The sequence below is a fragment of the Phocoena sinus genome, chromosome 17 (assembly GCF_008692025.1).
Source record: "Phocoena sinus isolate mPhoSin1 chromosome 17, mPhoSin1.pri, whole genome shotgun sequence".
In the NCBI taxonomy this organism is placed as follows: domain Eukaryota; kingdom Metazoa; phylum Chordata; class Mammalia; order Artiodactyla; family Phocoenidae; genus Phocoena; species Phocoena sinus.
This window is the reverse complement of record NC_045779.1, coordinates 50,173,005-50,200,417: the sequence shown is the minus strand read 5'-3', so window position 1 is coordinate 50,200,417 and position 27,413 is coordinate 50,173,005. Positions and strand designations below refer to the sequence as shown.

General features: G+C 35.9%; 1 protein-coding gene across 4 annotated transcripts in view; it reads left to right on the top strand.

Annotated features, from left to right (window-relative positions):
• ANGPT1 (angiopoietin 1) overlaps positions 1 to 27,413 on the top strand; it is a 278,627-nt gene that overhangs the window by 201,290 nt on the left and 49,924 nt on the right. For all 4 annotated transcript variants that reach the window (XM_032610145.1, XM_032610143.1, XM_032610144.1 and 1 more), the window contains exons 5-7: positions 3,034 to 3,161; positions 11,446 to 11,547; positions 19,781 to 19,947. In XM_032610145.1, the coding sequence (XP_032466036.1) occupies positions 3,034 to 3,161; positions 11,446 to 11,547; positions 19,781 to 19,947 (397 nt within the window). The remainder of the gene's footprint in view (positions 1 to 3,033; positions 3,162 to 11,445; positions 11,548 to 19,780; positions 19,948 to 27,413) is intronic.

Sequence of the window (27,413 nt, the reverse complement as noted above, 5' to 3'; positions counted from 1 at the left end):
GAAGGGAGTGCATTCTCCTTACATAACTAAATAAGGGAGGGCAGGAAGTGGTACATTGAACAAGAAAACGTTTTCTCTTTCTTTAGATAAATGATTATCCCCACCTCTCACCCAAAAAAGAAAAATGGGTTTACCGTTGAATTCCTCTTGACCACATCTTCCTGTTTGTTCATCCTCTCAAGGGATTATAAATTTTAGTTAGTTATTTCTTTACATCCTTTTTTTTTTTTTTGCATCTGATTTGGTTATTTTCAACAGAAGAGCAAGCATTTAGAATTTAGGAAGGTTTAGTTTTAGAAAAATAATAGTCCATTTAGCTTAAAGTAAGTAAGCACAAGTGAAATGCATTGACATTTTTGAAAACAAGACCTTTGTATAATTCACTGACATGCCCAGTGCCATTAAAAGTAGCTTTTGAGTATATAAATATTCATTTTTAATTGCTATTTGCATACATTCTGTGCAATGCTTCTTCACCATCATATGATGTTAGTCCTCTGATTACTTATTTTGTGTTGATATTGCAATTGTTCTTTTTGTGTGTGTTTTTATTTAAATATTTATTTATTTATTTGGTTGCATCAGGTCTTACTTATAGCAGGTGGCCTGCTTAGTTACGGCTCACCAGCTTCTTAGTTGTGGCACATGGGCTCCTCATTTCTGGCAGGCAGGCTCCTTAGTTGTGGCATGCGAGTGGGATCTAGTTCCCGGACCAGGGATCGAACCTGGGCCCCCTGCATTGGGAGTGCGCAGTCTTTTTTTTTTTTTTTTTTTTTAAACATCTTTATTGGACTATAATTGCTTTACAATGGTGTGTTAGTTTCTGCTTTATAACAAAGTGAATCAGTTATACATATGTTCCCATATCTCTTCCCTCTTGCATCTCCCTCCCTCCTACCTTCCCTATCCCACCCCTCCAGGTGGTCACAAAGCACCGAGCTGATCTCCCTGTGCTATCCAGCTGCTTGCCACTAGCTATCTACCTTACGTTTGGTAGTGTATATATGTCCATGCCTCTCTCTCGCTTTGTCACAGCTTACCCTTCCCCCTCCCCATATCCTCAAGTCCATTCTCTAGTAGGTCTGTGTCTTTATTCCCATCTTACCCCTAGGTTCTTCATGACCTTTTTATTTTTCTTAGATTCCATATATATGTGTTGGCATACGGTATTTGTTTTTCTCTTTCTGACTTACTTCACTCTATATGACAGACTCTAGGTCCATCCACCTCACTACAAATACCTCAATTTCGTTTCTTTTTATGGCTGAGTAATATTCCATTGTATGTATGTGCCACATCTTCTTTATCCATTCATCCAATGACGGACACTTAGGTAGGGGAGCACGCAGTCTTAACCACTGTGCCACCAGGGAAGTCCCTGATTTTGCAATTGTGATGGGTGGTGTTTAGAAGTAGCTTTTAATATAAGTAGGCAAAACCACTAGTGCAAACAGGAGCTATGTAGAGAACCATAATGCTATTAAATGTTATAATTCTATATTTTTATTATAGCAACATATATGACATGGATATTTCATTTCCTTGAACCATAGTAATTTTTGAAAATTTGTAATATTTATATTGAGATAGTCATTCTTTCTACAAAGATTAGACTGTTAATTTTTAATTAGCTATAAATTAGTAACACCATGTGTCAAATATAAATCAGGTTAGTATTTTAGATTGTTAGAACATTTAAATCATTTTAAAAGCACTGATTCATAGCTTACCTTTGATATTATTATTTTAAAATACCATAGTGACTCAAAGTGATTGAAAGCAGGTAATTATTAAGTAAGCAGAGACTTTAAGGGCAAGATTATAAAATATTCTTAGTCTTAACATCAAAAAAAGGCTAATGAAACAAATTGCTTAAATAACATGTATTTATTAGAAAATACTAAATCATAAATATTTTATAAAGATACCACCTATATCTTTAGCTGAGGACTAGTAAATGAGTCATTTTTGTATTTTGATCTCATTAATAAGAACAATAGTGGTTGAAGCTCAATGAATGAAATAAAGTTCCTCTCAGTAGAGACTATATCTCTAATTAAATTTCTTTTTCTACTTGACTTCCAGCTTTTACTGAGCTCTTCCACCTATATAACTTAATTTGAAATCTTATTAATTGTTTTTTTTGCGGTACGCGGGCCTCTCATTGTTGTGGCCTCTCCCATTGTGGAGCACAGGCTCCGGACACGCAGGCTCAGCAACCATGGCTCACGGGTCCAGCAGCTCCGCGGAATGTGGGATCCTCCCAGAACGGGGCACGAACCCGCATCCCCTGCATCGGCAGGCGGACTCTCAACCACTGCGCCACCAGGGGAGCCCAGCCAAATTTTATTAATTTTTGTTCTTCTATTTGTATGTCATCCACCTGATAGTTTAACTTCAGACCATTAAATAAAAAACAAAGTTTACTTCCCTTTTCATTCTAGATAGTTAAATTGGATCAGGGACTTCTTTCTACCTTTTAATTATTTTGAGAGTTTTTTAAAAATAAAAATTTCTAGGAGCTCTTCAATATAAAGCCACAGAAAAACAGTACAACCTTCTTTTAGCATCTTAAACCTCCATATTATATTTTTATGTTTGAATTTATCTTCACCTCTCCCTCCTCCAAAAATGCTTTAGCATTTTTCAAACTTTCCTATGAAATGTAGGTAAGAACGTTTTAGAAATTTTAGAGAAACATTGACAAAATTGTTACCAATTGCAGGTATTACATGATCAGGTTATTTGTCCCTTGAGTTGATGTTCTGGAAGTGATAGAGAAAAAAACAAGAAATTAAGCAAAATATAAAAAGTATTCAGTTATAAACTGATCACATATTTTTCCTATAGTTTTGTAATTCTGTGAGTCACCTCAAAATCTAGTATTGTTCTTATGATTGATTTTTCAGTAAATGCAACACTGACATTTGTTTGGAGGAAATGAAGACTTGCTTACCTATACTTAGAGTCCATTTGGGCACTAATGGTACTGATATTCACATATTGCAATCTTTTTTTTTTTTTTTTTTGCAGTTTTACTAAAGGGAGGAAAAAAAGAGGAAGAAAAGCCATTTAGAGACTGTGCAGATGTATATCAAGCTGGTTTTAATAAAAGTGGAATCTACACTATTTATATTAATAATATGCCAGAACCCAAAAAGGTAAAACCAGAAGTGTTTGTTTATGAGATGTAAAGCAGATCCTAGTTGAATTGCTGAATAATCAGATTGATTTGTGGGCTTGTTAAACTGAAAATATTTGTGCCTGAGCTCTTTTCTCCCAAAGATACTCTGTTTCCCAGGTCCATAAAAGAAGAAAACCCTATTGTACAGACCTCTTCCAACCCTCACATATCCCATCCCTATTTCACACAAAGTTTTCCACTTACTCTCTGCTCATTCCTGGAATGTCCCATTGTTCGTAAATGCTTGCCTTGTACAGATTACATGTTGAAGTCACATATACTTCAAGTGCATGGAGATGAGTTAGGAACCATCTTCTAAAGTCCCAAGGACCCAGATGGTACACATCATCTACAGTTCAAATACCATGGAGAGAGAGCTAGAGACATGTTTCTAGAACCACTCTTCCTATTTGGGTAGAGAAATATATTCGATCTTAACTCATAATCTTGAAAGGATTTGCTTTTCATATTTACCTAAAAGAGTGTGTTGGAGGATAGTTTTCATCAGTATATTGAACAGGATCCAAAGTAAACTCTGAAGTAAGAAAACACTGTCTTGCTGTGACACCTCCTCTATATACACTTTCTCCCTATTTATTCATTAAATCATCCATCCATTCCTTCATTCAGTACATATTAAGTGTATGTCATTTATTTGTCAGTAAATGACTAGGGACATAATATAAAACAGTTCCCAGTGTAGTGGTGAAGACAGACAATTACACAGAAATTATAACATACTGTAGAAGTGTAGTGATAGAGGCTGCTTGAAGCAGGGTTTATTGAGAGAGAGCCTTGAAGAAAGCCCTGTTTTTCAACGTATAAAAAACTTTAGCCAGATGCTCAAGACCCCAAGAGGACCACCTGCCCTTGCAGTGCTTTATCCTCAAAAGATGGAACAATTTTTCTCCTTTCATTGCCCCACCTAAATTACCAGTCCTTTGTCCCCATTTCCTCTGGGTACTGTGCAAATGCTCTTGGAAGGCTTTCCCCGATTCCCTCAAGCAGCTTTGCATGACTCTCTCACTACCAGAATTCTATGAAGCAAAGATTTTACTTTTATCTTTGATTTCCCAGGACCCAGAATAGTTTCTGGCACATAATAGGTCCTCAGTAAATATGTGCTGAAATGAATGAATAAATAAATGACCTGCTGATGATAATACCAACACTTCTGTGTAGTATATAGTAAGTAAACCTAACTTACTTAGTCATTCTGATTGTTAGTTTCCTTTGATGGGTGAGGGAAATGGATCATGGAGACCAGTTTGCCAGATGTCACAGATGTCACACATATGTCAAGAGGGAGAGTCTGGACTCTACTATCCTCTCTGCTGATTTCAGTGAGAATTAGTGGTTTAAGTTAGCTCAATGATTTTTCCCTTTGCTGGAACAAAATTTTCTTCTGAAAAGAGGTCTTCCATACTGACCTATAACAGGGGGAAGAGATAGAGAAAGTGCAGGGGGTAAAATAGGTGGCAGGCAGTTATGGACATTGCTACCTGGGTCACCTACCAGAGAAGTTTGGTTTCACTGTATTTCATTTTGGGCTTCTGTGCAAAATTTCACTGAATCGGGTGTTCCGTATCTTAAAAAAAAAAAAAAAATTGTGAAGGTACAATAGCAAGTTGAGGAGTAAAGAGGAGAGGGTAATTTATTGTAAAATTGAGCTTTTTGAATCCTTTGGATCATATGACATGAAACCTTCCTACTCTGCTTACTGATATCTTAAAATCATACTTAAGTTTAAATTCCATTCATACATGTGCACAGGCATGTATGCACACCCACACACTGACACACCATACAGATGGCATGTGAAGTGTGTTAGAAACTGTCCTGGGGGAGAGAAGTGGAGCTAACATAAAGACTTTCTGCAATTTACCTGTTTTGCTGCCCAAGACCTGACAGAACCCCTAAATGATTGTCACGTCCCCTCTAACATAATGACTATAAAAATAAAGTTAACTAAAAATATGGTGATCTTCCTTTTAAACTGTTAATAATTATATATGTATGAATATATAAATAAAATAATTTTTAAAGTTTTTAGATTAACTCTTACACTTTTAGAATCTTTTTCAGTCCATCACCAATACTACCACGTGGCCCTTAGTGAGAGCATTACAAGTAAAGTTTGAGCATTCCATTAAATTTAAGTCATGTAAATTCATAACTCTATTCTAGTTCAAAATGTTTTGAGATGCAAATAATGCACAGGCTATTTGCAGAACCACTGCTTCTGTTAGGGTGGAAGAAAAGTATCCTAACTCATAATCTTGAATAGCCCATAAACTTGAATAATAACTCATAAACTTGAACAATAACTTAAAAACTTAAATAAATTTGCTTTTTTAAAAGATTACATGAAAGAGTGGGTTAGAGGTTCCAGTTCACTAGTTCAGTGGCTGACTTCTATGTTGGTTTCACAACAATAACATGATTTAAATTTACGCCTCTGCAAAATAATGAATTTTACATATTATAGAGCTTCGGTGTTGTTCTTAAAAAAAATCTAAAACATTAAATCAACAAATGCCAAATACCTGCTAAATTAAACTTACTAGATTTAGTCCCAGGGAAAAATATTACCCCAAACAGATTAGCAATCATATCAATCAATACAGGCCTGTAAGAGGCAAATTTTATCACTATAGAAACAGCCCCATGGCGCTTCAGATGGAAGAAGGATAAATTCACGTCATTTGTACTGTCATTAGATTTAGTTTAATTGGAAATAATAGCAGAGCATGGTGAGAGGGGGAGATAACTGACCATAAGGAAGAAAGACTTTGGCCTTCCTCTTGACTTACGTGTTCATTCCTTTGTTTTATTCTTTCTCTTTTCTGATCTTGATCCTCTCACAAGTAGTAATATTGTTCTGTTCTGGAGATGGATACTTTAGGCTAATGCACCTGCCCTTTCTGGTAGGTAGCAAGTTTTGTTTTAAATCCCTTATTATATTCACATAGCTTAACATTAGTGAGAACAAATACTGTGTGAACTTCCCCAATGTAATTTAGAAACTGATTAATATAATAGTTCAAAAGTACTGTGCATTTACAGTTTGCCAGGTTCTATTCTAAGCACTTTAGATATATATCCTCACTTGTTTACTCCTTTCAATAACTCTATGATATAGGTACTCCCATTATCCCTATTTTAGAAAAATAACTTGCCCAAATCACATAGTAAATATTGAACACAGACTTTGTAACAAAGCAATTAACTCTAGACTGTACCATCTTAAGAGGGGACTAAGTAGGATAATTACTTATATTAGAATTGACTGAAGCCGTACCATTCATAATTTTTTATAGGAACCTATGTGAATGACACGGCTAAGAGTTTATTGTCAGAAAATTATGTTCTGATTGTAAGCCATCCCACTTCCTCATTTTCTTTTCTTATTTTGATATAAATAATTGGTATCCTCTCAGTTCCATAAAAAGTGCTTGGAAAATGCATCTTTAGGACCTTCACCCTTCCATGTAGATTATACTTTGGCGCTATCAAGTTTGGTGCTAATCGTGGATATGCTTAACAAAAACTTTGCTCATTTTAATGCTTGCAGAAGTTCTAGCAAGGGTAAGAAACTGAAGGCAAGCCTATATAAAAACAAAACAAAAAGTTCAATTATGTATGATATAAGATATGGATCAATCAATTAAATTGGCCTATTTAGGCAATTAACAAAAACTATTAATAGGAATTATTAATTTTAGGCAGAGTGAGAGTTGCAAGTATACACAATTGTTACACAGTTGTTTTGACTGACATCATTCCTTGCCAAGAAAGACTGTCTGCAAAAGTTAGAAGAGTATTATCTTTTCAAATATGACATGGAAGCCAAAGGCAGTTTTCTAGGACTATTAAAATTTTCAAGCAGATAGAAAATGAGAATTAGATCATTTATATATTTATTTTTTACTCTTTTTCATCATTAATGGCTCGTGGTTATCTTCCTCTCTGAATTCCCTTCAATGCATGTTAGCAGGGAATAGGATTTTTCCTTTTATTTCATGTTTCTAAAACCAAATGTACTATAACCAGCTTAGTTTCATTCACTAAAACAAACCATTAAATCATAACTCTGATTATCGTAAAATATTTTTAAATTTGTTTCTGAATTTATAATTTCCCTAATTCTTGGAAAAGGACTATAACAAGTGTATTGAGCCTTTTTTATTTAAGGTTACGGAAAAATAATTAACACTCACAAGGTTAATCATTCCAACTTGCACACGGCATAAAAGCGTAAGAACTATGTGAATCAAATTTCCCCTTTTTGTTTGGGTTTAAATCGTTATATTATGTTAAAGGATATTTAATGCTTGAAAGCTTTGACCTTGCCTGGGATAGGAGCCAGTTCGATCTTTTCTCGAATAGAGTTAAGCCCAAGTCATATGATCAATAAATGCAACAGGCATAGTTAATGTAGTGGGGCCTGTGTCTACAGGAAGGACACTGCCAGATAGCACAAACCATACCATATCGGCGAAGGAACTTTTCAAGTCCTTTCATATCTCAAATCTTTTGAAACCAACCACCTAATTTTTTTAACTTCCTTCATCTGTTAAGCATAGACTTTTTATTTTTCTTCTGACTAGAAATAACATGGTCTTTTGTGTGTGTGTGCTAGCATGAATCCAGCTTCATATATATATGTACATATACATATATGTATATATATACATATACCCGTACACTAAAAAGCATGCTCAAAGATTGATGTTGCCTGTATTATTAACAAGAAGCTGGTAATTGTAATCATAAGGACAGTTTATTGAACTTCTATATATTTTGCCTTAATATGTTCTATATTATTCATAACAAATTATAAATGATAAATTATGTGAAATATATATAATAGCTGTTATTAATATACGAGATATTATATACATAGAGTACATGTGCACAATATAAATACCTGTTATCTCATCTGTAAAATACATCTAAGAGATTAATGACAAAGCTTAGTATGTGCCAAACACTGTTCTAAAAACTCCATATGCATTGACTCATTTAATCCTTGCAAAAGATCCATGACACAGCTTGAGAGAGCAGAGGTGGAACTTGAACACAGGCAATGTTGCACCTGAGTCCACGCCCCTAACCAATGTGTCATTCAGTTCTATTGTGTCCACATTCCACAAATGGCAGCTGTTATCCTTGCTGTTATTACTGAGTCCTAATAAGAATTGTAGAGCATAAGTCTAACCTCTTAAATTCTCTGCACTTTAGCTTTCAAGGCTGTAATCTGCCTGGGTAACTTCTCTCTCCTCTGGGCAACTTTCTCTGGGTCTTTACCTAAGAAGTACTCCCAACACATCTTAACATTTTCAAGTCACTAGATACCTTTGTTTAAAAGGAAAGTTGTCTTTTTCTAAAATTAGTGAGTGATTTTAAAACTTTTTAAGTGCATAGAATTTTAATAACATAGATAATAGTAATAAAAAAACTGTAAAGAACAGTTTTCTCTACACACTCTATATTTATAGATGTAGTTATTCCTTTCCCTGAGTGTGTTAAGTGGACTTTATAGGTTTGCAAACACAGTTCGGCAAACTTTCAGTCAATCAGTGTCCATTAGGAAATCAAAATCTGGAAAAAAAATTCTAGAATAACCAGTCAAGGCAGGGTAAAATATAATTAAAAAACAAGTGAAATTAGTTTCCTCTAACAAAATATTTACTTGACATTTTCACTCACTCTTATCTGTTTTACCAGTAAAGTTCCATTTGGCCACTTGTGTTGAATCACCAACTATGCCCTCTGTAAACTGTGGCATCTGGATTTTATTCTTATAGAAATCCTTCAGTCTCTCTCTTCAAGGTCACTAATGGCTCCTTCATTTTAAATTTAAGTGTGTATTTTCTTAATCTTTATTTGTCTTGACTTGTCTGGAATATTTGATTAAGTAGATTATTCCCCCAACTCAAAATCCATCCCCAGCTTTCACTGCATTCCATTAATCAAGTTTTCCTATTTTATGTCTTTCCTTATTGCATCTCTAGTTTTTCAACAAATATTCATTCAGTACCTGCTAGGCTACTGTCACTACTGCTCTCGGCACCAGGGACAGTAGCAAATAAAATGAAGTTCCTGCCTGTCTAAAGGTTATTGGTGTCTTTTATCTCCATCAGTTGTTCACCAAAGCCCATTCTTGGACCCGACCCTCCCCCCACATCTGTTTCCACTTTTTTTTTTTTACTTCTTTAAAATTCCATCTTTGTGCTATCAACTACTGCTTTCAAGAAGATTACCCCTAATATAATTTTGAATTAGGTAAACAGGGGGTTCAAATCCTAGATCTAGTACCTGTTATATTAATAATAACCATTGGTAAGTTGCTGAAATACTCAAAGCCTTAGGTTTTTCATCTGCAAAATGGAGATAATAATCATACCTACATCACAGGGTTCTTGTGAGATAAATTAGAAAATGCGTGTAAAGTGTTTAAATTATCTAGCAGTTAAAAGGCATACTATTGTTGTGACTATTTCTTTTTTAGTCCCTCATGCTCTTACCCTTATTCTTACCCTTGATCTACCTACAGTTAGATCATCTCTAACTGATCAATAAACTCCCCCTTTTGGATGACTATGCTATCTGAAACCCTAGGTTTTCAAAACCATGATCATTTTCTTTTCTCACATGTTAGCTCTCTTCCTTAAAGTTCTCATTTAGATTACGGACTCTATTATTCTCAGGTCACTAGAGTTGAAAATTGTGGATTCCCACATCTCTTTAACTCTACAGGGGCACTCAATGTTTTAACTTTTAGGTGTTTTGAGGAAATTATCCGTATTTCGTTCATCATAATATCGCCAGTTGTAACACAGAATCAATGCCCAAAAATGCTTGTTGGGTGAAAAAAATTGAATTAGAATTAAGGATGACAAAAGAGTAGATGGAGGTTATTTTGAGGACAAAGAGCAGGTGCATAGAGGTTAAGGGATTAGTAGAGGGAGAACTTTAGGACAGGGAGAGGAATTTCAAATCTGTGATCTTGGAGGTGAGTCAGTTCCTAGTGATAATGAATACATACTGATGGGTGCATGTTCAAATTAGAGGAAGAGCCCTCAGGAGAGCATTTTGCCCATTTTTGTATGCTCACAGTTAAGTATGTACCTCTTAGTTCCTTTTACTCCGAGGAAGTACATGGACAATTTGTCCTTTGAATAACAGTTCTTGCCATTGTTTTCATACCCTTTAGCCATTTGTGCTCCAAATTTAATGCCTCAAGGAAAACACTTGAGGTTTTCCTTTAATCAGGCTCTTTGCCCACACAGCATGCCTGCTGCTGTTGCCTCATATCTACACCTTTAGCCAGCCTCCAAATTGCTTTAGTAGCCAGTTGCCGGGGGAATGATGTTCCCCAAAGCTGAGCCCTTGAATAATCAAGCTGCCACATTTATGCTACGTCAATTACAGTGATTGCTCTCCAAAGATAATGCCGTTACAGATATGTTTCTCTCCTTGGGTGGACTCAGGGGGAAATGAATCAATTTCTAAATAAATAGTATTATATTTAGAAAAATTGAAATAAGCATAATCTTTGAAAGATTTGGATAACTTTTCCACATGGGAAAGAAATGCTTCTCACAGTCAGAAGGAATACAGTATGTCATGTTCTCTTCTTATTGTTCGTGACAAAAATTCAAGCAAATAATGTGTTCTCCATATGCTGGGGACCAAATTTTGCCTCTAATGTAATACTGAACCATCAAGAATAATTATTGTTGTATATGAGCATGTAGGAGTTAATATACAATGAAATGTGTAATAGCTAAATATAAATGATTTTTAAAATATTATTTTTCCAAAACCTTTATTATTAGTATATTGTGATTTAACAAATTAAAGATAGAAAATTCCAAATCTTATGTTTTAGCAATAAAATGGTCTGTAACTTTGGAAACTTTTAGTAGCATTTTAAAAAATTGAATATACATAGTGCCTATTACCATTTAAGACAAACTTTTTAAAAGTAATTTTTATAGTCTGTGACTGAGACAATTTTCAGCTGACTGATTTAAACTTTTACAAGTAATTTATCATTTGATGGGATTTAATCAGAAACAACTCAAATACAGGAAGAAATAGCCAATAAAATGTCTAAATTAATATTTTCAACATGGCAATTTTTATTATTTTTGTCTGTAGGCCTATCCATCCTATTTCTGTCTTGAAACATATCTGATACCTGTTTGTTTAAAATAGACATGATTTTCACTTGACTTTATTTTCCCTGTCAGGTATTTTGCAATATGGATCTCAATGGGGGAGGTTGGACTGTAATACAGCATCGTGAAGATGGAAGTCTAGATTTCCAAAGAGGTTGGAAAGAATATAAAATGGTAAGATGGAAGAATTTACATAGCTTTTGATGTTTTATCGTGAGATTTTCTTCACTACACAATGTGATAAACTTTTGTATTTTTAGATGTCTTTCAGTTATTTAAAAAATAAAATGATAACGTTTGTGACATTATTCTCATTAAATACAAAATACTCATAAATCTTTTTCAGTAAATGATTTCCACATGTGCATCAGAAGGAAAAATATATTATTGAAATTATTTAGTGAACTGTTACATATTGTCTGAATTTGTTCCTGGTTGAATGAGGGTGGAGGAAGCTAGAATTTAGACCCAGGCTGTGTACATGAGCCAGGACAAGGGAAGTGTGCAGGGCTGTGGGCTGTGGTGCAGGACTGGGAGGTACTACCAATGGCTTCACTCACATGGCTGGCAAGTTGTTGCTGGCTATGGACTGAGAACTCCTCGATGTGGTTAAGTTGGGCTTCTCCCAGTGTAGTGATTCAGGGTCATCAGACTTACTAAGTGGCAGTTGACATCCCTCAAGTGCAAAGATAGAACCTTCCAGTCCTTTTTAAGATTTATTAGACCCAGAAATGGCATGGTTTCACTTCCACTACATTCTTTTAGTTAAAGTTGATGACAGGGCCAGTCCAGATTCAAAGTGAGACAAGTACACAAGGGTGTGAACCGTGAGGCATGATTCCCTGAGGTCTCCAAAATACCAGCAGACATCATCATCATGATCACCATCATCATATCTAACCCTTTCAATGTTAATATGTGTAAGCCTCATACATAAATTCGTATGTAATTTTCATATCAAACCTATTATACAAAATTACCTGTGAGAACATAGGATAAAGGTGATGTTGCCGAGCAAGGGCTCGTTGCCTAAGGTTTGTAGAAGCCAATACTATGGCACAGGCTTTTGAGAAAAGAAAGAGCTTTTATTTCGAGGTCAACCAGTAAGGAGACAAGAGGCAAGGCTCTTCAAGTCTGTCTCCACAGTCCAGGGATCAGGGTGAAATTTAAAGGATCAGGGGAATCTCAAACATAGAAGCCGATTGGCTAGGCTTGAATCAGTCCATATAAGCTGCTGGAACCCAGAGTTTTCATATTAAAAGATTTCTTGCTCTGTGAAGAGCTCCAGGAGCAACATTTCTGTTCTTTGAGTTCTGTAGACTGAAGATTCTTGGTTCTGGGGTCACCCTGGAGACATGGCTTCCTGTCTTACACGTGCACTGTTCTAGTCTTTACTCTGCCACTTACAAATGGAGTGATTTTTGGCAAGTCACTTAACCCATACCTTAACTTTCTCACTTGTTAAAAGAGTACGTTAATAATAGTACCTCATCTGCCTTGCAGGGATATTGTGAGGATTAGCTATAAGTAAAGCTCTTGGCACATTGAATCGTCAGTAAATAGTAAATATTATCATGACCCAAGATTAAAACATCGAAGACTGCAAATTTTTTTCTTAACTCTGGCAAAAATATTATTTTGCAAATCACCTTAAATCGTGATTATTTTCACCACTAAAATGAGACATTAAGCAGTTATCTGAGAATTAGACTATAAATAGAGATTCTGGCAAGTCTGAAACACATTATTATTAATACTAATGGCAAAAGAAAATTTGACATAAAGTTGTCATCACAGTGACTTTCCAAAATGGTGACTTACTAGCTGTAATCATCTGCTGCCTTGGCAAACTAGGCACGTTAAGTAAGAGAGACTGACGTATGAAGGGTGGCGTTGATTCATGTCTTATAAGCATTTACCAAATGTATCTATTTTCAGCAATTTTTTAAATTATTGGAATGGGACTGAATTATTGTTTATTCACAATAACCAAAAGCTCCAAACTTTTGTGACGTTTACTCCTCTCCCTTTTTTATTTATTTTTTATTTTTTTCCCCTTTTTTAAAGTAGAAAGACTATCATGTTGTATTCAAACTCGAACAGTTTATCCTCTGAGTGTCAATTCTACATGGTCAGAAATGAGATAAACTCCAAACTTCTGAAACATTTTGGCAAAAATGAGTCTGATGATGTCTTTTTGTTTTAATTAAAAGAGTTTATTGTATGTTATAACTTGGTTAATTTTCACCAAAACACATGGTATAAAGTGTTTCCTCCAGAGCTTTTCTTTCACCTAAAGACAAAATAATGACTCCACAAAGAACGGATATAGACCCCTTACGCCAACGCTTATCAGTCACACCCACTTCTGCTCCCTGAATCAGAACTTGCTGCTAGGGTGTACATCCTTTGGGAAAAAGAACTTCTTGGCATGTACCACTTCTTCCTCAGTCTTCCCTGATGTTTTATATGCAGTAAGATGCTTCACTTCTTTCTCAGGCACTGGGTATAGAAATAAAGTTTTATCCCTTCTTCTTTTCTGCCTTTCCTCCCTCCTTCCCTTCATTCTGGTTGACCTCTATGGGCTGCCTCTTGCTTCATAAGGTCTCCAGAACAGTATGTTAAAATTACCAACACATGAAATTACAAATATATAATGATAATTTTTAAACCTCTCTCAACATGGAAGATTTGCAATTTATTTGATTCTTAACATTGGCTTTAAGCCTACAAAATCTTTTACCTAAGCTTTGTTTTCACTTAAACTTCCTTATGAGGCGATTAAGCAAAACCTGGTTTATGGATTTGTAAAGATGTTTGCTGAGAGGGAAGTCTGGAGCGGGCTTTTTAAATGAGGCACTTAAGGAACTATATTAACTCCTTCGAGCCATAAGGATACCATTTAGTGGCCTCCAGCAATAACACTTACCAGCAGTACTTTTGCATATAAAGCCCAATCAAGCTAGGAGTTCCAAACAGTACCCCAGTGGCCTAACTTTACAGAAGGTAGTGACTAATGCCCTGGAGACAACCTGTCTTTGTATGGAAAACAATTACCCATATAAACAGAGCTTCTTACTGACAAACAAGTATTTCAGGCTGAGCACAATACCTTCTGGGAGTTCTTTGTTTCTGGAAAGAAATTAAGAGCACATTTTCAACTGCATTTTAAACTCTTCACATTAAAAGGAGAAAAATATATAAGAAGTTTAAAATGCTGAAATAAATCATCCTCTGATCTTTCTTGGGCTGTCTCAGCAGTTAGAGGAGATGCACAATTGAATTGTATACTAAGCACCTTTGGAAAGCCACAGCTCAGTAACCCTGAGTTCTTATCTGTTTTCTTTAATGATTTTATGAAAAGAGATGAAATCCATAGGATACATGGACTGTGTCTGTTTTCAATTGTTTCAGCTATAAAAAGTCAGCACTTCCTATGAGCATTATCAGACAAAAGAAATAAAGTATCAGGGACAATTATTTTATTAACTTGGAAAAATACAAACCAAAACTGAACATTTCTGCAGACTTTGGCAAAAACTAACGAATATTGGTCTTTCCCCTCTGTGCTTTTTTTTTTTTTTTTTTTTTTTTTAGCAAAATGTGGTTTTTAAGGCCAATTTTAAGTCAGTATTAGTTTAAGCTAAATTCCAGGGTCTTTTGCCTTTTATTAAAGAGGTAAAGGAGAATTAAAATTGATTAACAATCTCTCTGAATTATGATATCAAAATCTTTCATACAATTATGATTGACATAACTAAACAGTAGTTTTCATGAAAGGATATGCCATAGCATCCTTGGACTTTATTTATAAAAAGGAAGAAATTCTATTTTTATGACTACTGTTTGTTTATTCAATAAGGATTTGCTGCTTTTTCAGTGTCAGCCCTGAATTTTGTATAATATTTTACTTTTATTCTTATGAATGTTGCAAGCTATTTATTTGGAGTAAAATATAAACCTGTGGTAAGCTGTTACGTGTACAATAATGTGTAAACCTTTTTTTGCTTGTTTGTGCATTGGTTGGTCATCTCTGTATTTCAGGCATAAGTATGAATTTTTTCAAGGACAGCCCCATAGTACATAATCAACACTTAACTCCTAATATCTTCAATATGAAGATGAAGTTTTATCTCTTCCCTTGTACCACTTAGGTAATTTGATCTGGTTAATTTCTTTTTTCTCACTTGCACTTGGAATAGTTATTCTACATCATAATCCTATGGTCCCCCACCTTTAGTACACAGCACACTCACCTGGGGAACCTTTTAAATGTACAGATCTCTAAGACCACCCAAGACACACTGAGTCAGAACCTCCATACAGGAACCAAGTCATCTATATTTTGAAAAAGCTCCACGGATCTTTCTGATATGCACTGCCAATTGAAAGTAAGTGTCAGAGCGATCAGCTTATTAGCATGGGCTTAAGATCTCAAAAATTACCTCTTTTGTAGATCCTAAAACTTTTGAAATGTAGTGAGAGAGAGAGAGATGAAAAAATATAGGACCCCAGTAGAGTTGAAGAAGACAGCTTCTCTTTAGCATTAGGAAAGCAGAAACAAGAGTAAGAAGAGAATCTGTAGACACAAACTATGGTTTGTGTCATAGTTTAGCCCCAGTTGCAACCAGTTGGTTTAAATTTCTTGTTTAATAATTAACTTCTCAGATTAAAATGACAGTACTCATTTGTATAAACCAATATTCAACTTGTCATAAAAATACACTAGTTCCTAGCATCTGAAAGCCATTTAAAGAATTGGTTCATATCCCCTTATTAATTCTCAGGCTAAGACAAGACCTGGATTATTTTTGTTCCCTTTCTAGTACAGAGTAGAAAAGAATCTGCTTAACATCATATAGCTTATGATGTTATAGTCTCTTGGGAGACAGGCGAGTAAACAGAAAATTACTATATATTATGATATATTCTCTAATTATAATAAAAACAACTAGATTTTTGTTAAGTGCTTCTCATGCATCAGCACTGAGTTAGATGCTTTAGGTATATTTTCTCACTTCTTTCTCGCAACAGTATATATGGAAATGACATTTTAAATCCTTGTTTTGCATATAAGGAAACGGAGGCTTAAAAGTAACAGCAAATGTGTGGCAGAGCAAGCCTTCAAATTGGAGCAGAGGGAGAGAGTAGAAGTTGTTGAATCAAAGCCAAATCTTTGTTCCTAGGTGTCAGATTCGTGGCCGGCCTGATAAACTAGCCAGTAGACAGTTTACTAATGTTAGGGACCCATTTCCCCTTCTTTCTTGAATTTTTCATCTTCCTGATGAAATGGTTGTTTCTGCATCACTGCACTCAGCTATTAGAAGGTTTCTTCCCTACACTATCTCTCTAACAGTCATATTGATTCCTTGTAGCCAATACAGCATATTTAGAAAGTTTTTTGGGAAGGTGCATGAAATAAAATTTTTGTTTATGAAAGCAAATTTCATTGCTTTCTTTTCAGTTGCTTCTTCCTCTATTTTCAGTCAGAAAAAGCAAACTGTTTAGGAAGGGTTGTTAACCTCCGCTTAGAGGCGGGTACAAACCTGCATGCCAAGAGGGGAATGGAGGCTCTTGGAGGAATGATACAAATGCTTCTCCTTTTCTGAGGCTGGCTGGAGATCACTGTACTTTTCACTAAGCTGAAGAGCTTTTATCCTTGCAACACTTTCAACGGCATGGAAATATTTGATCTAAAACTTAACACTTCATCATTCCCACCCTCCTTATTCACAGTTAGTACAATTACTGAATCTCTTCTAACTGGCTACACAAAAGAGGGAATCAAGTGGCTATAGAGAGAGTTTTGACATGTCTGAGCTGAGAAGAAATGCAAAGAGAATCCAAGCAGTCTTCTTTTTCTTCCCAGTGGCTGCTGCAACTGAGAATGTGCTAATTCTTTGACTTTCAGTCCCCTGTAACTTTCTGCTTTGCTTATTCATTGGAGAAGGTAAGCTTTACTCTTCTCCCTGGTATGAAGCACCAGCTGCCCTAAAAATGTGTAAAATTCTTAGCACATCTTAAATTGCTCTAAGATTTCCTGCCACTGTGGGACTCTTGCAAAGTGTGACTTGAGCATCTTAGGAACAGAGAAGAAAGGAGGCACTGGAGTATGGACTTCATCATCTACCTGTACTCTGAGCTACAGGTAGATAGATGATCTTTGGGGATGCATATAACCACTGCAATTTGGACAAAGGGTGTTCAGTTAATCAAAAACTAAGCTAAATTGGGGAATAACCTTAAAAGTGTACCTCTATATGCTAATACATTTCATTGAAATATAAAAAATATACATTCATTTACCCATGTGTTTATAATGTAGGCTCAAAGCTTGGAATTCTGAGTCAGTGGCTCTTTCATAAAACTTTCCCATAATCAAATGCATCAAATTTCTAGCTTCTGTTTTTTTTAAACTAGAGCAAGTAAAGCATATGCAAAGTAATGTACATTAAAAATCCTCTAAAGTTTTATTATTTTCCTCAGTCTTTTAGAGTTGTTGCAACAACATATAGCTCAAAAACGTTTTTTAGTGATTTGCTTTCATTGAGCAAATCTAAATATTTAAATTAGTTTTTATAAAAAACAAAACAGAACAAAAACTCCTCTTTCCCCACTAATATTTAACTTATTTACATAACATTATAAATCTTATCATTACAATAACAGAACTGGCATAAATGAGTGTGAGACCAAATGCAGTTGGCCTTTGGTAAGTCACTCAATTGGCATACAGTAGTGCACAAATGTATTTAATACTTTCAGTGTACTCTGGGCATCAATATATTTTAAGTAAGGAATGGAGAATAATGATTCATATGTTAAGTTGGTTAAAGGAGAAATCAGTTAAGAACACTTCTACTGTAGTTGTAATTCTGTAAAGTTGATATACATTAAATATGAAAAGAAACAAATATTTTCCAAATTCTATCTTCTGTGTTGAGAAAATAAGGATTGTTGTGATTATTTTAGTACTTCCCTCATACTTCTTCTTAATACAGATAAAATAAAACTTTTGTTAATGAATACCTCAATGAACCAGAATATGTTTCTTTCTTCAACGTAAAAGTATATTATGTGATTACTGGACACCTCCAAGTCTTCCAAGCATGAATGTGCACAAGATCAACGGGGAGTTTGTTCAGATTCAGATTTATGGACTGGCTCTCAGATAGCTTGATTCAAATTGGAGCCAGGAATATTTTTTTTCAACTAGTGCTCCAGTGATTATGATTCAGTTGGGCACTTTAAGAAACACCCCTGAGACACAACCAAATTACCTACAACACGAATTATGTATTAAGGTTACTTCTCTGAATGCAATTGCAGGGTGCCACAGCCTTTGTTTTCTTCCTTCCTCCCTTTCTTCCATTCTCTTTGAACTTCAATGAAACATATGGAGTGCCCAGTGTATGCCAGCATTCTCCTAGTCTTTGAGGATTCACAAATACAACGCAGCTTCTGTCCTCAAGGAGTTCATAGTCTGGTCAGTAAAACAAACCCATATATCAAGAATTACACCGAACTTCAAGTTTTACCAAGGAACACTTTCCGAGGCAATTGTGAATACCCAAAATCTAGGATGCCAGTAGTTTCCTAGGGTTTAAAATTTTCCTATCACTAACATAGCCAACATTAAGAGTTAGCTTTCTCTTGTGTACTTTCTTTTACTCCACAAAGAAAACTATTTTGAACACAGTAACAGTGACTGGGATCGCCCTAAAGAGAACAGTGGAACCGTATTGAGATTCTGGGGCGGAGCAGCCAGCTAGGTTCACTCACTAGCTCTTAAGTGTCAGCCTTCTGCCTCAAAATCCTAATCTATTGAGGCGAAGTATTTAAATGATTACAGTTCTGGATTTACAGATTTGCTTATTATTACTTAAAAATGAAAATGTTAAAGCTAGGGAAGTTAAGGGTCTAGTAATCTGTTATTATCTACCCATAATTTGACTTGTGAATAATAATAACAAAAAAAAATAATATTGTTAAATAACTTGTCTGATACTATGCTGATGATATTCGTTGAAAAATATTTAAACTATGTTGAAAATATTCCGTTAACTAGTATTTTAGAAACGTTTTCAAAAGCAAGCTGTGATTGAGAAGCATTTACTGGTTAAACCTATTAACCAGATTCATTTAATTCGAAAACATCTCATCTACACAGATTTCTGTATCAGAATTTACTGTAATAAGAATTAGACATGAGCCTCGATGGGGGGAAACATAGCAGAAAAATACTGAGTGAGTAATTGAAGAAAGTGTATAAAAATATGAAAGAACCAAAAAAAATATGAAAGAACCATCTTTACTTTGTTTTTTATTGTTTAGAACATAGCTTAATACTAAACATGGAAAGAGCTTCTCCCTGAATTAACAACTGCATCTCTGTCTTCTTTCACAGGGTTTTGGAAATCCCTCTGGTGAATATTGGCTGGGGAATGAGTTTATTTTTGCCATAACCAGTCAGAGGCAGTACACACTAAGAATCGAGTTAATGGACTGGGAAGGAAACCGAGCCTATTCACAATACGACAGATTCCACATAGGAAATGAAAAGCAAAATTACAGGTAGGTCCTTCTTGGGTGTGGTGTTCAACTGCCTCAGGCCTGGTCATCTAAGAGTTTTAATGGAAAAGTGTGAAAAGAAGAAATGATCAAAGTTATCCTTCAAAATGAAAATCAGGCTGTCTAGGCCTATGACAAAGGGATGCAAAAAACCCTGTAAAGACTTCTTCAAAGCTTTAGATTTCAGTTCTCACAGACTGGTTATTTTTTATTTTTTTTAGAATTTTTTTTTTAATTGGAGTAGAATTGCTTTACAATGTATCAGTTTCTGCTGTACAGTGAGGTCAATCAGCTATATGTGTACCTATATCCCCTCCCTCTTGGACCTCCCTCCACCCCCCCCATCCCCCCCATCTAGGTCGTCACAGAGCACTGAGGTGAGCTCCCTGTGCTAGCTATTTTACACATGGTAGTGTATTTATTCACAGACTGATTATTTTGATGTTGGCTTAAATTCTAGAGGATATGGAATTAATTCAAACATGATATTATTGCTGTTATTTTTATTCTTGCTGTTATTGTTATGGAGGTGCAGTGAATTTATACATATAAAACTAATGACAGAGAATTGACTCAAACTCAGGGGCTTGAAATAAATACTTTCTTCTATCAAAAGATTTTTTTACTTATACTTCCCTTATTTACTTTTCTTAAATTATTTTTTACATTATCTTGAAGGTGACAAAAGAGGAGTAAAATTTTATGTTTGAATGATTTACTAAAAAATAAGGTGAGGCATAATTTAGAATTTTTTGGTCAGTAATATGAGAGACAAAAATAAAGTCCAAGTAATGGCATCAACATACACAGCACATCATTGCGGATTAAAAATAGACTATATACTTAATTGTTAACATCTCTGATTTTTTTTTCAATGAGCAGCTTGTACACTAGAAGAAAATGGTTAATCAAGTAATGCAGGGTGGTAAATTCATTTCACAAACACTTATTGTATTACTTCTATGTTCCCGGAACTCTACTAGGCACTGGCAAACTTGCAGTCAGTGATGAGGTCACTAGTCTCCCAGACCTCACAGTTTAGCTTTGTTACAAACTAGGTCGCTAAATAACTGGTTGGCCTTCCCTGAGAACTGGAAGTATATTTCAGTTACTTTTATATCAGTACCCATAAATGCAATACTTGGCACATAGCAGGTCCTTAATAATGGTGTGTGACTCAGTTTTGTAAATTAGATAAACAGTAAATTAGGGTTGCAATGATTCTAAACTCTCGATATCGTGGCTACTCTACATTGGTCTTGGAAACACGATTGTGTGCATTAAAGGGTTGGCACACTGCTTCAAACAAAATGCAATGACAGTGACCAAGGCCTTATGCTTTTTTTCCAACCTGTGTGGCCATCTCCTCATAGTTCAACTGTTCCTGCTATTTGTCTTTTTGAAACATGCCATCCTTTAGGAGTTTAAATCTACAATTCTTTTATGAACACATCTCATTTTATTTTAATGGATTATGTGTGGGATTGGATCCTTGGAGACATAATAAGCATTTTCTTAACAAACGGTGATGATGTCACCACAATAGAAGATGAGAAATAGATCTAAAGAGTCGATAGTCTCATGGTGGGGAGAGAGGGTGTGCATATGGCAACTCAAGAAACCAAAGAAGAGACATTTATAAAATTCAATGGACTGTAAGAAGAAATGTTTCCAAGGAGGTCAATATTTTGAGAGTTTTATAACAAGAAAAACCACTGTAAAACATCAGGGGTACTCTTATGTAAATGTTTTGAGCTGAAACTTGAAACTATATGAAACTTGGCTAATGTCAGACAGCCTGACAATAGGACTAGCAAATAATTAGTCTAGTCTTTTTTCTAGGCTCCTGAAGAATTTGCTTTGGTTCTTTTCCAAAATGTCTCTCAGTTCTTTGTGTGTGTGTGTGTGTGTGTGTGTGTGTGCGTGCGTGTGTGTGCATGTGTGTGTGTGCGCTTATGAGGCTGGGGTGGTATTAAGGGTGCAAAGAGTGGGTAGGTTTAGGAGGGTCGGAGGCATCTGAAGTAGGCTTCAGGGTACATGGTATGAATGGCATCTGCATGAGGAAGGCACACTTATCTCCTCATAAAATGCCCACTGCCCTCACTGAGCATTTCCTGGTCCTTGAATATCTTTGTAATTCTGATCTTCACCCAAATAATGCAGATCTGTGATCAAAAAGCCAAAGTGAGGTGTACACTCTGAGATCTCCATTTTTCTCTCTTGAGAGAATTGTGAACCTTGAGAACCAGAATTATAGATCCAGAAGGAACTTAGTCATTTAATGCCAAACCTCTGGTTTTAAAGAAAAGAAGGCTGAGGTTCATAAATATGTAACATTTTTGTCCAAGGAGGGAAAAAAACTTAAATATGGGATGTTTGGCTCCTTCCTAGTTAGGTGTGGTTTCCACTCTGTAATGCTACTGTAATAAAGCTGGTGGCTCTGGCCCTCTTTCCTGCCAAGACCCAGCAGAAAATAGATCTGTAATCATCACCTTCTCATGCAGTTAAATATTAAGATTCACACTGGCATCAAATGAGAATTTAAACTCATTAAAACATAATGCCTGTTCTGGTGAAAGCTTAATCAAAATAAGCACACTATAAACTGGCATTATTCACTCTTTCAAAGAAAATCAAACAGAAGCTTGAAAAGGGAAGCTACACCCTTGTGACTTCCCTCTCCACCTCTATCTTCACTCACACCCAGTACTGATTCTCCAGGCCCAGTAACACCACACGTGGCCTCAAGTCAGGACTCCAGGTATCTAGCTTTGCTTTTCTGTGCTTGTTCTCATTTCTCTTCCCTCTGAATTAGGATGCCTCGTTGTGATAAATTATTAAAGGAATTAATGCTAACACTTGTGTAGTATTTTATAATCTATGAAATGATTTTTAATATTATAATCACTTAATCCTTAAAATGAATTTTGAGCTAGGTATTATTAGACACATTTTAAAGATGAAGAAACTGATGAGGCTTTGGTCAATTGACCTGCTCAAATTCAACTAAATTCCAAATAAAATCAAAACTATGGAATTCGGGCTTCCCTGGTGGCGCAGTGGTTGAGAGTCCGCCTGCCGATGCAGGGGACACGGGTTCGTGCCCTGGTCCGGGAAGATCCCACATGCCGCGGAGCGTCTGGGCCCGTGAGCCATGGCCGCTGAGCCTGCGCGTCCGGAGCCTGTGCTCCGCAGCGGGAGAGGCCACAACAGTGAGAGGCCCGCGTACCGCATAAAAACTATGAAATTCATGGTGGGGTTTTTTTCTTCTGTTTCTACATTTTCTATATTTTTCCTCTTACAAATTAAATTCAGAAATTTTTGCATTTTCTTTTAAAAAATATTTTATCTTAATAGAAATTATATTTTGAAAACTCTTGTAGTAGTTGTGGCCATAGTGTATAAACCAAAAAAATTTTTGAATAGATCTTTCTCATGCTCTAGACACATACTGATTTAGAGTAAATGTTTTGAATAGATTGATGAGCTTACAAATGTACATGTAATACACATATTTTCCTTTTATTCTCCAAGGAAAGTCCAAGTGATTTTCTCAGATAGAAAATAAAATCTGTAGAACCCAAGAGAATATAAATAAGATAAAAACAATAATGTGAGAGTGTTATGATAAACACATCACGTGCAGTAACACACAATCAACATGAAATTACTAAATGCTTCCTCTAGAGAGGCAGTATTATCCAGATCCTTGTCGTCTAACACCCAGACGGTTATAAAGCCTTCCTGCCTCCAGTCTTGATGCTCTCAGATATACCTTCCACGCTCTTATTGAGATGTTTTTTCTGAAACACAGTCTGACTTGGGCTCTGCCATCCTTCACATATTTCAACAGTGTTCAAATATCTACAGGTTAAAGTCTGCCACCTAAAACTCTTCCTGTCCTGGTCCTACCTACTTATTCAGCTATTACTATCATATTGTTCCCCCAACCTCACCCAATCAGATACCCCCTTATTGTGATTATGATCCAGAAACGACTTGCAATTTCCCTTAACCACCCACGCCTTTGTTTATGCTGTATCCTTACCCTATACATATAAACCCAACTTTGGATACATCTTCTAAATCTTTAAGATTTTCCTTTATTTCAGGAAGTCTTCCCTGATACCTACTATGGTATATGCGCCGATGTGCTCATCTATATCCTCCCTTCAGAACTGAAGCACTCCTTCTCCCACTTCCTGGGAACATTGCTGGCTAACAGCTTGTAGCCAAGGTCCCCTGCCTGGGTATGCCTATGACTGAAGAAAGTCATCTCATTCAAGGTCACTGCTCCTTCCTACAGACAGATTGCATCCAATGACTGGTCAGTATAGGAGTCTATTAAGGACCGCTTGCCCTAATTGAGGACAATTCTGAAGGCTATCCAAGGTCCAGAATTTCACTTGAGATTAGCTGAGATGTTCACTGTGATTGCATGTGAGCCCATGCAGCTTCTCCCTCTGCCTCTGGAATCGATCCTAAGATCATTCACCTATAAATATCCCTACACTGATTTCCCAGAGAAATGCATCACCTTCATTCTCAGGTCAATTTGGATGCTTTGTGGTCCCATAGATGCATAACAGTCTGTGAATAACTATCCAGTATCCACATTCTATTATGTCATTAACAAGTATTTATTAAATAACTGTGTGTATGATCTTTCCCACTAATTTCTAAGTTTCTAGAATATGGAAACCATTTTTATCAAAATTCAAGATATATACCTAAGCCAGCCAAATTATTATTATTTTTTTTGTTTGCGGTACGCGGCCCTCTCACTGCTGCGGCCTCTCCCGCTGCAGAGCACAGGCTCCGGACGCGCAGGCCCAGCAGCCATGGCTCACGGGCCCAGTCGCCGTACGCGGGATCCTCCCGGACCGGGGCACGAACCCGCGTCCCCCGCATCGGCAGGCGGACTCCCAACCACTGCGCCACCAGGGAAGCCCTAGCCAAATTATTTCTAATAGTTAATAGTTAATATTTGTTGAATACATGCTATGCACCAGACACCTTGTTTTACATAAGAAAATTGAGATGTGGTATTTCGCATAGGGTCACAAGTACTAATATGAGTAGAAGTCACAATTTGAGCTTTGATCTCTAACTTCCCACCTTTTGGCCATCCCTCAATAAAAGGAAATCCATCAGTTAATTGCTGGAATTAAATATACTCAAAGCACATATTCTAAGAGATAAAATATGTTTCTTCTAACCCCACTTCTGTCTTTAATAATCTGAATGTCTGCAGACACATTATCTCATCTCTCAATTTTCTGTCCTATAAATTAAAGTATTTATAAAGCTCCTTGCAGCTCAAAACTTATTAACTAGAATAAAATTACTTTTATGTATACATGTCTTTTTTATTTTTTTCCCCTTCAATTCTTTGATAAGTGATTAAATTTTGATCTCCCTAAAAATACTTCAGTAAGATTTTCCATCAGTTTAGGGCTTACAATGACCTTTTTCTTCTCATAAAAACTTTGCTGGTCTTTGCTGGTCCTAATACTTAGAGCTAAAAAACAAATACATAACTGCCACCACATCCAATGCTTAAAAGAAATAAATGTTTAATTGTGGGTTTAGGGAGATGCTGTGATCTACTGGAAAGAGCTCTGGAATAGGAATCAGAAGAAGTCTGGCTTCACTATCCATAAAGCCAATTTGGTTGTGTCAGTCAATGTTCAGTTACGGAAACAAAGCCATGATGAGTATTATGGAAATAAGGGATTTATTATACAAATTCCACCTTACACAAATGTGAGGTGAGCTGGGAAAGTGAAGGTCTGGAAGATGAAGGTGGATAATCAGAGGAAAGGTCACTAACACATATACATGAACCCCAGTGTGGTAGTGGACAAGCTGAAGCCAGCAGGAAAATTCGAGAAACCAGGCACGTCCAGCTACCAAATCCAGGTACCAGCTTAGATCTCACAGCAGGGGAGATCTAAGAAAAGCGGTAGCTACGTTACCTAGGGTTGTGCAATCAGGCATCTGGTGTCGAGTCTGGACAGATTGCCAGCATGGGGGAGGTAAGCTGGATGCAGAGTGGAAGAGAGCACAAGCTGAGAACTGCTGGGCACCTCTGACCCTGAACATCACCACACCTAATGATAATCTGAGTTGGACCACTGCTTTACTTCCACCGTTCAAATCTCATACAAAGTCCTCTTGGGGCCAACTCTAACTTGGAACTGTACAAAGAAGGAGAGTCTGAGAAACACAGTTCTCAGATTAACCAACTTGACAGTAGCACAATCTGGCAATACCTTGGGCAAATCACCTAATTCTTTTATACCTCAATTTTCTCATCTTTAAGTGGGAATAATGTCCACTGTCCTGTAGTTCTCACCATTTTTTTTATATGGATCCAATCAAAGAATATTCAAACGTACTTTGTATTGGACAAACTTAAGTGCCATATGACTATGAAAGATATGTTTTATTATTTAATTCGATTTTTATCACACCCAGGAAGTTTATTATTTATTCAATAAAAGTTTAGTATGTTTCTATATTGAAATCTAACCCCCCAGCCACGGTCCCAAAAATGTCTTTTACTGATTGGTACTTATCTATTTACTTGTTTGGATTCAGGACCCAGCTCAGGCTCACTCATTGCATCTGCGATCTCTTTAGTCACCTTTTACCTAGAGCAGTTACCTACCACACACTTGCCATTAGTATTTTTTTTTTAATGCAGATCAGTTTTCCTCAGAAATGTCTCTTTATTAATTTATCTGATTATTTCTTCCTGATGAGATTCAAATTAAATCTTTTTGACAAGAATGCTAAATAAACGATACTGTGTACTTCCCATTTTATCACATCGGAAGGTACAGAAGGTCATTTTGTCCCATTATTGGTTGGGTTAAGTTTAATCACTTAAAGTTTTGCGAGGTTTTTTACAATGGAATATGTAGTCTCAAAGAAGATTCTTACAAAATGTCATAAGTTATAAAACACATAAAGCTTATCTATGTTGATTGAAGTGGTTGTGGGGACTTGCTACAACATCCCTTTGGCCTCCCCCTTGCTAGTGCCTCAGACATTTATAGAGTACATTGTATTATATTATCATATCTGTAAAAGTAACGATTTACCAATTGGAGATAAATTTTGCATGTGATTTTATCAAGTGACTTTACATGTTAATTTTTTCCATTCTTGGTTACAGTTTGTTCCCTAAAGTTAACTCCTTTGTCTTTTTATATTAACTCGATTAATAAATCCTCTATCACAGATAGTATAATGACAAACTTACAGATAGCCCTTCTTTGAACCAATAGAAAATTTGTATTCGCGAAGTCTGAATGATAGTGTTTCACTATTTAATGTACATTTTAGATTATAATTATAATCTTACCATAATATTTATAATGCACAGTTTGGTGATTTTCTTCTCATTTTATTATCTCATTATTATTTGTTGGGGGTGAATGATACTTTCAGGGTAGAACTAT